This window comes from Aplidium turbinatum, chromosome 3, assembly GCF_918807975.1.
Source record: "Aplidium turbinatum chromosome 3, kaAplTurb1.1, whole genome shotgun sequence".
Taxonomy (NCBI): Eukaryota; Metazoa; Chordata; class Ascidiacea; order Aplousobranchia; family Polyclinidae; genus Aplidium; species Aplidium turbinatum.
In genome coordinates this window covers 41,865,441-41,882,018 of record NC_137474.1, presented here as the reverse complement: position 1 = coordinate 41,882,018, position 16,578 = coordinate 41,865,441, and the positions used below count along the sequence as shown (strand labels likewise).

The following is a 16,578-nucleotide window of genomic DNA, read 5'->3' as shown; positions in this document are numbered from 1 at the left end:
AATCATGCTGCTAAAAGCGAAACTCAATCCATTATATTTTAAAGTAAATTAACAGATTGAATTAATCTGAATCATTCTTAGAGGTTTTGAAGTTTCTGGGCTTGATAATTCTTTATCAACATACTGGAAGAGGCGTGGTTTTGTTAAGTCTTACAAAGTAGAACACAATAGGCCGAATTTCCAAAACTTGAGCGAGTACAAATAAACATCTTTTCATCAGAAAATAGCTTAGATCACGGAATCACTTCATGATCTTCCAAGCTTACCCTTGATAAACAGAACGTCGTTTCTGGCCCAGTATTCACCAAAAAAGTTTTTAAATACTTGTAAGGCATTCACGAACGCAATTTACTATCTAAAGTACGTAGTACTGTACACTGTATACACTATACAGTGTTAATGAAGCGGACAACATACTGTACAGCTTATTGTGTCATTTGTATAGCGTAGGTCAGTGGCTCTCAACCTTTTTCGACTTACTGCATCCTGCAAACAACCAAATAATTTGGCGGCACCTACAGTCAAACCAAACAGTTTCTGCATTGAATAAAAATCATTTTGAAGAGTTTTCGCAAAAACAAAACTAACTACAGCTCCGTATTATGTACAATTGAATGAAGTTCATTTCAAACAAAGTCAGTGCGAAATTTGCGCTGAGTTTTAGCGCAAATCCTTTTAATGTTTGGGCGTACATTTGATAACGCTACTCTAATAACTTGCGGCACCCTTGCGAAACGTAAATGACACCCTTGGGTGCTGCGGCACCCCGGTTAAGAACCACTGGCGTAGGTTGAAGTTTAATTCTTGTTGAAATGTTTTGTTTTGTTTGCAGGACAATGCCTGCCCTAAAATCGATAGCCTGGAACCGTGGCAGCTTCTAGCTTACATGCGGAAAGTCAGGTTCACTCCTTCCGGCCAGGATCTCCCGGTATGTATTTGTTTATCCAGGAGCTGTGCAGTTTCTGTTAAAAGTCATTGAAAAAACTCAATCGGCGTATTTGTAGATGAGACATAACATAAAATACTAACATCACAAGATGCGGTGTTATTTGAAATATGAACATATGCCTCGGTGTCGTTTTTAATTACCGCAGTTCTGTAAGGACTAAGGAGTCTAAATATACAATCAAAGTAATGACAAAGTTACCTTCGTCAAACACACAATTTTAAGGAACATTTCTGAGCAGTATAAAAACACTTTTTTATGTAAAACAGTGGACTGCTTGAAAGCGTGTTTTTCTGTTGCTAAATTTTGTGAAAGGATAAGAATAGATTTCTCTGCTTATAGTTCAAGTCTTAAGTATTGGTCGCATGGCTTGTATTGTTAACTATGAACGTAGTTGACTAATAGTAATATATCGTCGTTTTGACGAAGCTCAAAGCGCTTGTATGGTTGAATACCAAGTTGTGATATCACCAACGTTGGACTTTTGATGTCACTCGGCTTATCTGGCTAGAGATTATAAATTTCATGTACTTTTTGACAGATTTACTAAAATTTTTCATGAGTTTGACAATTTGTAATTCTTTGCAATGATGTTCGCCATTCAGATTTTAGCTCAGCCAATAGAACATGTTTTCTGTAGCTACATGTCTGCACACATTGAAGCAATGTAACTATTTCGGAGTCCAATTTACGGTGGTGTATCAGAACCTGCTTATATTTATAGAGCCAACATTAAACAATCTGCTTCTTACTAATGCGTGTCAATCTGTTGGTTAATTACGTTTGTAACGTGACAATATTACACGCTGTCCATCTGAAACAATATTTTAAGCATTTTATGACGTCCAATTGACATTTATGACGGCAGACATATAAATATACTGTAGATAGGTTTTAGATATCGCACTACTTAAAATGCTGTATGTGTGTGTACATTACCCGTTTCTACTTGTAATAATAGTTTGTATTAAAAAAGGTTCGTGTTAAAATAAACGTTTATGAAATTCTACGTGTTGGTCGATTGTGCAGACATTGAAAAATGGCAATCTCTTAATTCAAGGAGTATTTGAAACAAACTCTTTGATTTGTTGTGTCTGCCTTGCTTGTTGAGAGTCCACATATGATACATTTTTTCACAATATTTGTCCAGTAACTATTTGTTGCTAGATCCTCCTTATTTTGTGGATGGTAAGACTATGGTGATAAATTTTAACCCCAACTCCATTTGCTGCATGAGGTGGTCAAACGGTGGTGAAAACTGACCTTGATAGCATCTTTCCCCTTTGTAAACGGTTGAATTGCATTTGTTATTTTTCAGTTTTTCTTTGATGACAATGGAGACCCCCAGGCTTCGTATAGCTTAGTCAGTTGGGTCCCAAAAGGAAACGACTCAAATAATTTAAGCATTGAGTTTGTGCAAGCTGGGAACTATTCCGGCAACAGGGATACCCGGTGGTCTATCGATGAAGATAAGTTGTATTGGAAAACAAACGACAAGAAGGTAAGAAATAGTCAATTGCCGGGGCACCAGCTCAGTGGCTGAGTTGTAATCGCTTTCGGCTCCGGTGTTGGTAGATCTGAGATCGATTCCAGGTCAGGTCAAACTGAAGATTTAAAAACGGTACCGATTATGTTTTTTCTTGCATAACGCAGTGAGAATAAGTCGGGTAATAATGTGATGACATCGTAAATCTGATATGAATTAAAAAATGAATCCTGTCGCTAAAAGACCTTAGCTGTTGTAGAGCGACAATAAATATAACCATAGCATTAGTGAACCGCTGGGTCGCATTAAAACAGCTAACTGATCTGTGTTTGACAGCGAGCCTGCTGTAATTTGAAGAAACTATGTTTATTCAAGGCACAAAGTTCTGTACTTTCTTATATGATAAGTTTTAGCGGTACGCCCAACACTACTTTCTTCATAGCGTCATTCTGAAATGTATTATTAAAAACTGTGGAAGTGACTTGTGGCTACATCAGTTTCTTTATTCGGACGAAACTAACGATAATAATATTTTTGATGTATTTCATTTTTGTTTATGTAAGACGACTGTTGGAGGAAAGGGAAGGCTGAGAGCACTTGCTGTTTCTTGTGCTAACGTTTTATGTTTGGATTGGTTTTGAATCTTTATCCTCGGACTGACAAAGCCTTGATACGTTATTCCTGGTAGTTTCGCATACTATACTTGTAGCAGCTGCTCTTGACGCAGGGCCGGTTACCGAGATTGACAGAGTGTAGTTTTCCGATTGTTAAAGTGTTGTTGCCGGGGAATTATTCCATTCACTAGGTGTCGCTGAATGGAGAGCAGTCCTGAAATGCTTTGCTGAAGCGCACACCCCGAGAGTCGAACCAGCTCCGCGTGATCTTGAGCCAGGCACGTAACCACTGAGCTAACGGGGTGGACATGTAACAATGGCTACAATGTACAGGCCTACTTATTGGGAACATTAAAATTTGTATTGCTGTATTGTCTGTAATATTTTTACCCCTCATTTTTACCCAGGCCCCAGTTTCCGAGTGCAACCCACCTTGCCCACCTGGGACATTCAGATCTCGCTTGTCTAGTAGTTGTTGCTTTGAATGCCTCCTTTGTCCAGCGGATAAATATTCTATGACTAACAACAGCGAGTCTTGTATTCCTTGCCAAAAGTACTGGATAGCTAGCTCTAACAGAACAGGTTAGTACTAGCTAGAACTGGTTAGAATCTTTTTTGGTCAAGACTAATAATTAAATTAAGTGCGAGGATGGCTTGTCGTCCCCAGAACTCCTCCCTAATGTTTGGCACTTCGCTTTTATAATGTATGACCTAATTAAATGTTTAGCTTCTGGCAAACAATACACAAATCGTTGTCAACGTGTCCACCCAATCTTCACAGACTCTCGGCCCCAGAAGCCGACAGGAAGAAATCATCATATTTAAATATATATCCGCAATTCCACAGAAAATGTAACGAACTGATGTGTTGAGATTCACATCTGTAAGCCATCGATCTCGTTTTGAAATCTATTGATTGTGTTTGAAGAAAAGTTGCAAATGTTATTTTGTTTTCGAGGGTTTTGTGTTGTTTTGAAATGAATCCTAATATTTGTGTTGGTCATTAGACCATCCTTGTGAACCGCGGCTTCATTTGATATTGATTTTAAACTGATTTGATTGACTTTGACCATTGAAAGTAATTAGTTTTGTGAAACGACGTGACAGAGTCAATCTATATAATAAAAGCTTTCCCGTGCAAGAAAATAAAAATGTAAAAATACGTTTGCTATCTCTTTTATCACTTCTCTTTTTAAAAACACGTCACATTTTTGTTGTGTTGCAGTTTGTGTTCCAAAGTTTCGCGAATACGTCAGATGGGATGATGCCTTTGGAATAACCTTTTGTTGTCTTGTGGGTGTTGGACTCTTGATAACTCTGTTTGTATCAGGTACAAGTTTGTGTGACGTAGTGGTACCACGCTTGGCTTCAAATCGAAAGGTTGTGTGTTCGATTCCACTGCACGACTCCTTGATTTTCTTTTTCAACAACAATACTCCACACTAATTCCTTATGGTGCACAAAAAAAATCTCCCAATGGTTTTTACTATTGATTCGTCGTGAGATGACGATCTGTTGAATTGTATTGAAAAAGTTGCATTCTCTTTTATAAGTGCGTACAATATGGACTAGATTTCTTCACCCATTTAGCAGTAGTAGGCTACTTAAAGCAATTGTCCTAGCTGATTGCATGATTCTGTGAGAAAGTACTAAACATGTGTTCCCATCATTGCAACTTGTCTGGTTACTTCAATCTGCTAATCCTGTTACTTGTGGCACAGATAAAACTGCTGTCAAAGCAAAGCACACTTGTGTCAGACTTATCTTAAACTGCTCTGTGTTATGAGAAAGTAATCATTTAGGCCAGAGACTTAATTCGGCAGCAATCATGGTAGCAATCCAAACTCTATCTTATTGCCTTATTACTTCCGACTCTGAAAATAGCTCCTTCCGAAAGCTATTCTCTTTACATTGCTACAACGTTGAGGTGATGTAAAACCTGGTTTGAACTGCCAATGCCAGGGTTTTGTAGTAGGCCTACAGTATATGTATAAGATATTTTAGTTACACCCACTGATGATGTTTTCCAGTTGTGTTCTACAAGAATAGGCAGACTCCTCTTGTTAAAGCGACCAACGTGCAGCTGAGTTTCCTTCTCTTCTTTTCCATTATTTGCTGCTTTTTAACTCCACTGTTTTTTATTGTGGAGCCGAAGGACTGGAGCTGCCGAGCTCGTACGGTAAGTTTGTATAATAATATGTGACCCTCAAGTAACAAACGCGATTAAAACATCCCAGCCAGCAAACCAGTCCTTTTTTACATTGATACAACAGCACTGCTTTGCTGGTCAGGATAAGACCATTTTATTTCTGATGTAGATTTTCCTTATTTTGACACATTCCTGATAAAACATTCAGTTATTAGCGGCTTTTAGTAGCACTGTTGCTTGCAGAGGCAAGATAAAAAGTTTTTGTTTCTTACATGATATAAATAAATGGTCAATAGAAATTTATCTGAAACCATGAAAAATAAATCATTTATAAAACCTTTCAAAAGTTTTATTGACTAAATGGTACTAAAGGAAATCATGTCTGTTTAGAAACTACAAAGTAGGCCATTCGGCAGGAAAAGCATTATGCTGACTTATATGAGTCACATCGAAATGTTTATAACTCACATTTGCAGCAGCATAATATGTAACAGTCAACACTCGCTTCTGTACATCCTACGCATTTCCCGCTCAAAACACGTGTCATTTTCTGCATTTTTACGTATCGTTACATTTTCTTTTTGTCAAAGTTTATAATCATTTATTAACATCATAAAAAACAGCAAACCAACGTTCTCAAAAATCATAAAACTCTTATTAAGAACGGTACCAAACGATCGATTTTTATTTGTAGTAATTTGACAAATAATAATATTAATATAACTTGATTCGATTCTTGCTGGTGAGTAACTTAAAATTTCAAACGTTTTATCTCTGTCCCGTGTTGTTTGTCATGGGTATGTTGTTTTCTAGGTAGCATTCAGTATTAGCTTCACTTTTTCGGTGGCTGCCATTCTGGTGAAGACTTTACGAGTACTGACAGCGTTTGAAGCCCGAGTGCCGGTCAGATATAGCAAGGTGAGGTGAAACTGTCATCAAGAAAACCCTTTCCCTTTTTCCACAATTTTCTAGTGACTTTGTTGGAAGTTGTGCGGATGGTAATTGCAACACACATATTGCTATTATTATCGCAACAATGAAATTGTTACAGCATTGTTGTTTGACAATACAATTGTACATAGGCTATACATGTTTGCCGACTGAGACAACCCGGGCTGAAGCTTTGAGTAGGTCCTTTCACGCAATGGGGGTCTCGTTTTAAATCAAAGTAACGCTTGCAGTCTTTTTTTACAATCGGTTAGTTATGAAACAGCTTTTCCTGTTTCTCTGATTTGTGCGATTTTTGCAGAAAACGAAATGGCTTGGCGAAAACTTGCAAGTTCTGGTTGTGTTGTTGGTGACCTTCGTACAAGTTGGGTTGTGCATCGCATGGCTGTTGGTGGACCCACCGGTCATGACTATAGTTTCCAGCACGGTGCGTAACGTATAAAGTGTTCAACAAAAATATTTTATGAAGCATTTTTACTGTACTATGCTGTTGATAAAGTTGTTCTGAAGCGGGTTCAATACCCGAAATTGCGATCTGTAACGGTAGAATTTCAAATTGGACTTGGTCGTACATTTATTTTGAACATTGAATTTCCAGGCAATGTATCTTTTGATCCGCAATTGGGCTTCTCTTGTACCAGCTTGACTGGGCGTGTAGTTGTTCCCAAATACGTTAAATTTCCTACCCCATTTTTTGCATAAAAATATTTTAATTTACAATTTTTTTTTTCAAACACTAGAAATCTATTTGTAACAACATACGACAAAGTTATGTAACGAGACATCTTGATAACGGCTTGTTGAGAACACTTAATACACCAAACAAAAACAGTATCTATCTGAAGCAAAACTTCCCAAATTTTATGTAGTCACATTCCTTTCAGCCTTTTTGATCCCTTTCAGAGCACTGTCAAGTCAGTGGATCCTTAAAAGAGGCTTCCGAGTAATCATTTTGCAAACTCTTAAATACAGTATATAAACTTTAGTCTTCATCTTTATCGGGCTATTGCAGTCCTCTACCAGTACTTTTCCCAAATTCTGTGTATCCAGTTGGACCCCTTAAAAGTTTTTTGGACTCCAAGAAGTTCGGAAAACACTAATCTGAAAATGTTTCTTGTATATCTGTTTCAGATTGGAAATGACACTATCTCGATTCAATGCAGCAGTGGGGGGGTTGGGTTTCTTATATCGGTTGACGGTTATGTCTGCGCTTTGGCTCTTCTCGCCTTTGCGTTCGCGTTCAGATCACGGAAGTTGCCAGAGAATTTCAACGAAGCAAAGTTTATCACTTTCACAATGCTCATCTTCTTCATAGTCTGGCTGTCCTTCATCCCCGCCTATCTCAGCACAACAGGTTAGGCGAAATCAAGCTCAGTTCTCATCATAATTTCACTCTATTTGTTATTGGTCTCAAAGTTGATGTCACAGAAAAAAATATTGTTAATAGTATTAGGAAACAATTTTTGCCCCTTTTTTCCCTTTTTTTTTTTTTATTCAGTTTTGCGTTTTTTTTATCTTATGTTGTTGCATCCAAGCCATGGACCAAGCTAATTCTCGGTGATTGAAGATTTAGGTTAAGTGGATTAGAAAGCAAGGATGCCAATCAAGGTCCTTAGCTTTGAACAAACAATTTCATTGTTGTTACAATTCCATTCAGGATCCATGTCCACTGTGGTCAACTGTATCGCTATTTTTGCATCCACGTTTGGCTTCATAGGCTGCATTTTCTTTCCGAAGTTGTACGTCATTTTCATCACTCCTAGCCGCAATACAGTGGAGGTAATATCTTGATTATATTTTTCTTTTTAAGAAGGAGAAGGTTGTCAAAACGTCAAATTTATCACTCTCAATTTTTTCTTGTTGAATGAGTTTACGCAAGTTGATATAGTTGTATACAGTGGCGACTCGTGGTCTCAAAACATTGGGGGGGCTGCATCAACCATAGTAGGCTAACCTAATGTAATTATAAACCTGTACCGCACTGAGTTATAAATGCACTAAGTTAGGGTTAGTAACACAGTAACATGTTCTTTTTATTGGCTGTCGTTTAATGTTTTTATCATTTAAAGTACGGTAAACTTTTGATAATGGCTTGAATTTGGTCAAGTTTAGGTAGCCACCAGATGGAGCTAGTACTATTATGGGACTTGGTATTAACTTAGTTGGTTAGATCTATGCTTGTGCTTTTCAACAATGGCAAATCTGTTGAAATTGAACAAGAAATGAATAAATGGGAGACAATTTCCTTAAGGTGTTTTTCAGGGCATTTTCACTTCGTACTTCCTCCTTTATAATAGTCCATTCCAACCTGTGTGACGTATCAGACGTCATCATTCAGTTGTTGACCAAAAGGGCGAATTGTGAAAGAGCACCAATAATTACAGTAATTGGCTTTACTTCACATCAAAACTAGTCTGTTTCAGTGACTTCTCAAAACACAGATCAAGTAAAGTAACCTACGATCCCTTCACCTAATCACCGATAGCTTCCACACGTTTACCCTAAAGATTTACGAGAACCAAAGCTGGAATCCCTGACCAGAGTCTGTTCTATCTGCAGTCCCTACAGCGCTTGCCCAGTGACGCTAAAAAACTTTTTTCTGAAAAACCTACGTCATAAAAAAAGAACAAGCAACACCGGACCTGCAAAATTTGCAGACCCAGAGTTGCCAATTAATTTTTGTAATACAAATTTTTTTTTGATTACAAAAAAAATATTAATATGAAGAGTTTTTTAATTCTTCAAGCGAAATAATTTAAAAAAAAAACATGGCAAAACTATCTATATGTAATATAATTCACATATGCACAAAAATGTTGGGGGGGCTGCAGTCCCGCAGTCCCTTATGACAAGCCGCCATGGGTTGTATAATGGTAAAAAATGTTTTGTTTTTGCATTGACAGTAGCCTATAAGAATAGCTAACGCAATTTCCTAATGGCTAGCAGAGAAAGAGTTAAAAAGCTTTAACATTAGAAAGAATAGCTTCAAGTAATCATTCTAGACAGCAAAATACGTCATAACTTGAACTCAATAGATCTACAGACGTTGACTCAATGTAAAAACGGCAGATTTTGCTGTCTGCCCAGTCAGCAAGTCAGTGTTTTACATTGTTATATTGTCATACATTGATTCAACGTCTGCAGACATTGAAGGACTGATTTGCTAGTTGGGTGGGTAATTTGTAAAATCAAGTCGTCAACTGCGGTCTGTTTGCTAGGAACTGCGCAACAATACGGTGAAGCACGCTTTCAAAACAGTACGCAAGCAGACTACCATGAGAAACTCAACATGTACAATGGACGCTTCTCCAAGATGTAAGTAGAGGAACTTGCGTTTATCAAACATCAACAAGCGCTGAATCAACTGCAACAATTATTTTATTGCTCGGTGACATGGTTAATTCTTCGAGGTTGTTTTTTTCTTCATTTTCGTCTTTTTTACCTTGGAATGCTGCACTGTGTTATACTGCGTTCAATCTTGTAATATTTGCATGATTCACGACTACTTGGATGTCACGTCCAGTCCCAATTAGCAAATCAGTTTTTTTGCATCTGCAGACGTTAAATTAACGTTGAGAAATGCTAATTTGCTAACTGGGATAATATGCTCTGTTATTCATCAAATCTAATTCTCTAATTCCAGTGGCTTCTCGCTACGAAAACTACAAGAACGCGAGCAAAGCGAATCAGAATGGCAACAACAACAATAATCAGAAGCTAAGTTCGTCCAGCGCGATAACGTTGGAAAAGAGACAAAATTTACGTCAGAAATATGTCAAAAACTTCAATTCTTTGTCAGAGGTATTTTAAATGTGTCAGAAATTACCTTGGCTTGAACGGGTATACGCTGTGGCAGCAAAATCTATTGCGTTAAAAATTGAATTATTTAGCATTTACAAAATATGCCAACCCCAATTGAACTTTACCCGAGATTCCATCCGGACATGGCAAGAAGTGAAGATGTCGCAGTTTGATATTTAGCCTATCGTTATTGCAACGTCCGTTGACGTTGATTTATAATTGCTGTGTTACCACAATTATGAAGACTAAATAGCATCACAGAATTTAGCATCACTTTAATTCGAACACAAAAAATTAGTCAATTAAAGATATATATGAAAAACGTTTTCGGCTGCCATGGAACCATCATCATTAAATCCAAATGTTTAATGAAAGTGCCAGTTATAAATTTAATCCACAAGCAGATAGTTAATAGCAAATGAGTTGGCTTGAAACCACATTTATAATCTCCATTGTAGGAAATATATGTTTGTGGTGCTGTAAAACTACTTTTCTACTGTACAAAATTGGATTTATCAAGTTTTTTTGTTATAAAGCAATCAATATTCTTCCAATTACAGACGGAAGAAGAGAAGTCGACTACCCCTCCCAACCACAGAGGTGATTATCGCTTACGATATTGTTGTAAATCAGAGAGGATTTTCTTATTTGATTGAGCTTAAAGATGATAGCTAATCGTTTCAATTCTTCACTTGATGATGGGCGTTCTTTTTAAAATTTTCATCAAGTTTACTATCTTTGGCAAAGAAAATTAACTGTAGCTTTGTTATTCATTGTTTTAAGGTGCAATTTTGGTGGAGATATTTTGTTGTTAAGCAAACGAAACCAAGCAACATCACGGACTTTATCACGATATAAAAAGAAAACGAAACATTCTGACGTTGCTAGCTACAGATTAGGGATTGTAGATCATAGGGATGCGAAACTACATCCGCTTTTGGCTTATCCGCAACACGAGAAGGGTTACTTTTTTTGTAATTTATAAAATAATGTACGTTTTATGGGTTATAAACCGTTATATAAAAGGAGTGAAATTGGATTTAAAGTAATTTAAGGTTTTTAGTTGGAAGCAAGTCAGCAGCAAAGCGTAAAAAAATGTCAAGTTGGCAATTGACCCTTTTAATGTTGGCGGAACAACGGAGTTGCGCGTCCCGTAATACGCTGTCCTTACTACAGGTGTAGGCTATAAAAGAAAAGAAAAAACGTCGAAGTCGTTTGCATTTTGACTTTCTTTTGTATCTCAGTAGATCTGTGATTGTGCTTGGTTTTGTGGTTCTCCCTAGCTGGTTTCTTCATTTCCATCTTTCCACACTCCCTCATCACTGCATTTGCATTTTAGATTCCACGGTGGTTCTAGGGATAGACAAAAAGGTTCTATCTTCATTCAAGGAAGGGTGGGTAAAGAAAACTTCGCATGAAACCTTCATCATTCATTTTCTTTTGACTCTGAATTTTCTTTTGTGACTAATCTTTTAGTTTTCTTATCATTAGCAACATTATAACAAAAATAACTAATATTTTTGGTTTCATATTTATTTTAAATTATTTTACAAAGTTTCTTGCGTTGCGTTCTTCTGGTGACTACAGGCTACCACAAAATGTTAAAAAGTATAACCTTTTTTCCGACGTTTCGTCAGTCAGCACGACTGACTTTATCAAAGAGGTAAAACAATAAAGGAACATAAAACCTGGTTATGTTGGCGGTAGTACAATTTTTGGAGCTTAGGTTCCACAAATAGGAAAACGTCACACAGAGGTATATATCTCCGTGGCCATACCCAGTATACCTATACCTGTCGGCAGTCAAAATCAAAAAAAAAAAATGGTTATAAAGCTATATATAAACCCGGTTTTACTTTGCAACACCCAAAGTAACCTCGCCTGTAGTTACAAAAAGAACGCCAGAAATATCTTCATTAGATGCCTGAACAGTCTCACTCTACATTTGAAATATTTGTTAAAGTTTTCTTTTTCTGTTTTCTTATGTCAATGCTTGAGCTTGTTTTAGTTTGTAACAAACAGTGTGGTTTTCTTGGTCTTTTATTAACATGCTTTGTATTTCATAACTACTTGGAAACACTCTGTTTCATGCTTAGGTCTATGATAGACAGCAAGAGTGGAGGAATAATCCATGTGAACTTGAATGTCAAAGTTAACATCAAACCTACGCAAGAAAATGGTAAACTAACGTTGAAAAAATACAAACATTTTTTTTAATACCAAGATTGATTGTGGGAAACCTCATGCTAAGCATACAGTACAATGCAGTTGTTCCCAAAAAATTTTCAGATTTCCATTTTCGTTTTAAACAGGGCTGTGAATTCTGAAGAAACATGTACGACTCCGACTCCTGTTTCTTGGTTTATAATTAGCCGACTTCGGCTTCAGTGTTGCCAGATTTTGGAGTGTTGCCATTTTTTTTAAATTTTTGTCTTTTTTTATTTTGTTTTTAAATTTAATTTCACTTAAGTTGCAATCGAAATTGAAACAACGACTTTCGTAAAAATTAACAAGAATAAACTCTTTCCTTTCTGGTGAAGTAGCAGAGCTCAATACGGAGAACAAAAAACAATATTTAAAAAAAAGATGGCAAACAAAATTTTTATTGTGTGTTGTTTTGTATCAAGTCGGAGTCGGCCTTTTCTTCAATTCCTCCGATTCCCACTTCACGACTCCGACTCCTCAGCCCTGTCTTAAAGTGATCTCAAGCAAAACTTTTGCAACATTATTTGCAAATACTGTGTGTGAATTTGATAATTTAATCCTGACTCCACGTAGTATCTAACTTTTAGTAATTAACCCTAACTAACCCTAAAGACGATTGAACGCACCAACATTGAATTATTCACAGAATAAGCAAATCTTCTGATTAACCAACTGATTTTGCGGACTGCTTTTTGTTCACATGCACCTAACGTAATTTACTGATTAGATTGCCGGTTATTGAGCCACAAATAAACTTCAAATGATTGTCCATTAACTAATCAGACGATTAGCTTAATCCGCCGCTAAAATAATTTGTTATTGTTGCCTCCAACCCTAACTGTTAGTGATACATTTACAAAAATGCTTCAAATGTATAAAGTTTAGTTAATTGATTGTAGTAGTTTTCTTAAAGTCCCTGTGTTCGTCACCCAAGTTGGGAACACTGATGCCATGTGGATGTGTAGATGTCTTTGCATATGAATATTTGCCTCCATATTTAAGTAATGTTTTAAATGAATTGCCAGAAGACGTCTCCTTAGTGGGTTTCGAACATTGGCGTAAAGTGATCATTTTTTGGGTGTTCATTTTTTCAGTAAACGTTAAGCATATAGTCTACATTCAGTCGCTATCTCCGCTTGAAGCAGATTGCGCATCAACATGAGTTATCTATTTCCATGAGTCACGGTTTTGAACTAGCTCGCCCAGTGTTGCCAAATTACATATAGTCTACTTCTATTTAAAAACAAACAAAAGATCAAACAGTAGAGCTAACTTGATTAAACCGCATCCTGGGCTTTTTAAATACAAATACAGTAGGCTACTGTAGAGTTTGGTGAAAAAAAACACCCAAAAATGGTCACGCTACGTCACTGGTTTCGAACCGGCGCCCTTACGGTCCATCACTAATTGATGCATATTGTACGTTTCAGAACAGGGTGATGTATACTCTGGAGGAAGCGAAAATCCATCCGATGAAGATAAAATCAAAGCTCAAAAATATGCTAACGTCTCTGCGGATGAATATTTAAATTCTCAAGACAAACTTCCTAAGACCGAAACGTTTTTAAATAATACGTCGGAAGTGTAGACTACAAGGTGTTTATTTTGTGTAGCCCAATGGAGAGTGGTTTAACCACCTTAGTGCAAAGGTATGCTTCAAATTTTCAAGAAGAAGATGGAAGGCCTATGTTGGCATGGTTACAGAAGCAACAGTTGTGGTATTTTATGATATTCTATGTTTTTTGTATTAATTCTACAAAACTTGCACCCTTTGTCTTTTAAAAAGATCTGAGCTGCTCTGCTGGCTTTGAAACTTGCTATTTATTGTGAAACAACAACGGAAAAAAGAGAAATGTTTATTAGAAATTCGTTTTGCGCTTTTATTTTAGTGTTTTATTTTCAAGAAACAATGATGATATTGTTTTACCTTTCTACGCTATTTGTGTGGTTTCTTTCATCTATGCAATTTTATGTTTGTTTTCGTTTTCAATAAAAAACAAGAAAATATATGTCAGACGCTATGTTTTCGTCCAAGCGTGTAATCTCTCCAATGTCCCTGGATCTCCCACGGTTTCCAGCAAAACATTAAGTGTCCTACTAAATACACAGCAACGTGCTCTCGATAGGTGTCAAACTATCGTTCTTCGAACGCTGCTCAAAGACCTCATCCAACCAGTTACGCAGCCAAGACATGTATGACAAGACAATTAAAAAAAGTCAAACACTTGAAAAATGGTCTTTGCAGTGTAAATCTTTTTTTAAAAGAATTGATAGGTCTTATGTATTTTTGATCTTTATCACTGTCAGATGAAACAAAGTAGTTTATCTATCGCACAGTTAATTCTCTGTTCTATAGGATAAACATTTGTCCGCTAGGTGATGCTAGCGATTAAAAAGTGCAATCACAACGCGGTTCATGCGCACCGATGGCGACCACCAAAGCTGTGCTATCGGTCCAAGTTGCCCCTTTTTTAAGTTTTCAAAATCAGATTCGACATGAATTTCTCAATTAACAAGCACTTTAGCTTGCCACTCAGAAAATTTTGACAAGTTTTACCTGGTTTTGATCACTTTTTGTGCAATTTCAGGCCCAAAACTTGCCTAAGTTGTTTTTGTTGTCAAGACGCCTTGTGTTAACCAAATTCATCAAATTGAAACTGGATTTTTTTAGAAGTTTGAATGACAATACTTAATTTAAATGAAGTTTCAATTTGAAATTTTTTTTTTCACTAGAGAAAGATTTCAATTATTTTTGGTAAAGGGTTCCACTGTTAAAACTATGCGTTTCCATTGCCACCCGTTAGCAAGCCCGGATTTACGGGAGGAAGAGGGTGCAGTTGCCCCAGGCTCCCTTTTGAAGTGCCCCCGACGTGGAAAAATGTGATTTTGTTTTAATATTATGATTTTCTCTCAGCTTTTAAAGTTTCTTCAAAATGCCTCCTTTTTCTTTCAAGGTTAATTTTTAGTCACAAGGTTGCGACTGAGCTTGGCGTAAAGGCATTAGCAACGGTATGGGTGAAAACTTTTTTTGCACGGAGGCCCACCGATTGAAAATTGCCCCGGCCCCTCATCAGTTAAACTCGCCCCTGCCCGTTAGGATAATAAATTAGGATTAAGCCACGCAAAGTTTTGCAAAAACGTAGAAAGTTTGCATGTTTTTCTGAACTTTTTTGGGGGTCACGAGATTAAGTTCTTGTAGAGGCTTTGAATCACTGACGTAGACCTGGTCACCGAGATTGACAGAATGGAGTTTCCAATTGCTGAAGTGTTGTTGCCAGGGAAGTAATCCATCCATTAGATGCCGCTGAATGGAGAGCAATCTTTAACGTGCGTTGCTCAAGCGCACACTCCGAGAGTCGAACCAGCGCCGCTTGATCTTGAAGTTTCGTTCCAGAACTCGCTCGCTAATCAATTGAGCTATCGGGGCGGTCAAAGCTCGGAGTAATTTAGTTGCAATATTGTAACTAGATAAAAAGAAATAATACATTGCTGGCTTGGTCTCAACACAATCGTCTTTGTTGTTTTACACATGACATTCTAGAAAACCTAGAAAAACAGGGAAAATCTATACAAGAAAAACCTACGAATCTTTCTAGGAAGAAGATTAAAAATTTATTTTGTGTAACCACAAACTAAAGAGGATTAGTTATTCGAGTCGCTGGCCTTCTATGAAAGGTCTTTGGTTGAGTTCTAGTAGGATTTTGTACGTACTGTGTACTCTGAAGTGTAGTGTGACGCAGTTACACTTAAATATTCTATATTTCTGCTTTTGTTTTGCACGGAGTATCGTAACCTTGCCTGACATAGAATGTCACAATCTTATAGTCTTGCCTTATGTCTCTTCAATACTTTAATAAAACAATGAAAACATCAATGAACACTTTAGGTTGTTTGTATCTGACTTAGCATTAAACTTGCATGCTTGTAATTATTGGATTTTGTTAAAAAATTTATCCTTCCTTGCGGAAAAGTGGGAGAAATTAGTTTTCAATTTCAAAAATGATGTCAGATAGAGTTTTTTTTCGCTCTACCTCTCTAAAAATTTTAGGATTATAATTGCATAAGATGCAGCTACGCTTATGTAAGATACGGTTATGTTTTGTAATCGTAGTCGGACCTCATTACTTCTGTGTGCTTTCAGTTAATAAAGTTGGCTGAAAGGTGTGAAATACACTGAAAGAAACCTGTTTTAACAGATTTATACTGAGTTTATACTTATACTGGTTTCGTCCAGGGGTTTTTAACACTAAGTGGTGCGTGACCTGTGTCCTGTGGGAGCGTGGATACCGAATTATTAAGGATATTTATTATGTGACGTTGGAAATTATGCTTATTTAGCTTTCTTTTACCCAGTAGTTTAAATTGTACTGTAAATGGCTATTTGTTGTAACCATTTTAGGAAAGAATGCAAGGTTTGGTTAGTGATTTG

At 36.9% G+C, this 16,578-nt stretch overlaps 1 protein-coding gene across 1 annotated transcript in view; it reads left to right on the top strand.

Annotated features, from left to right (window-relative positions):
- The window catches only part of LOC145766346 (extracellular calcium-sensing receptor-like), a 30,411-nt gene extending 16,263 nt beyond the window's left edge, over positions 1-14,148 (top strand). The window contains exons 9-23 of the mRNA XM_082578041.1: positions 833-928; positions 2,265-2,447; positions 3,454-3,628; positions 4,272-4,376; positions 5,077-5,225; positions 6,009-6,113; positions 6,445-6,570; positions 7,275-7,497; positions 7,801-7,922; positions 9,362-9,458; positions 9,787-9,944; positions 10,505-10,544; positions 11,284-11,338; positions 12,041-12,123; positions 13,580-14,148. Of these exons, the coding sequence (XP_082434167.1) occupies positions 833-928; positions 2,265-2,447; positions 3,454-3,628; positions 4,272-4,376; positions 5,077-5,225; positions 6,009-6,113; positions 6,445-6,570; positions 7,275-7,497; positions 7,801-7,922; positions 9,362-9,458; positions 9,787-9,944; positions 10,505-10,544; positions 11,284-11,338; positions 12,041-12,123; positions 13,580-13,737 (1,875 nt within the window). The 3' untranslated portion in view covers positions 13,738-14,148. The remainder of the gene's footprint in view (positions 1-832; positions 929-2,264; positions 2,448-3,453; positions 3,629-4,271; positions 4,377-5,076; positions 5,226-6,008; positions 6,114-6,444; positions 6,571-7,274; positions 7,498-7,800; positions 7,923-9,361; positions 9,459-9,786; positions 9,945-10,504; positions 10,545-11,283; positions 11,339-12,040; positions 12,124-13,579) is intronic.
- Positions 14,149-16,578: the final 2,430 nt, after the last annotated feature.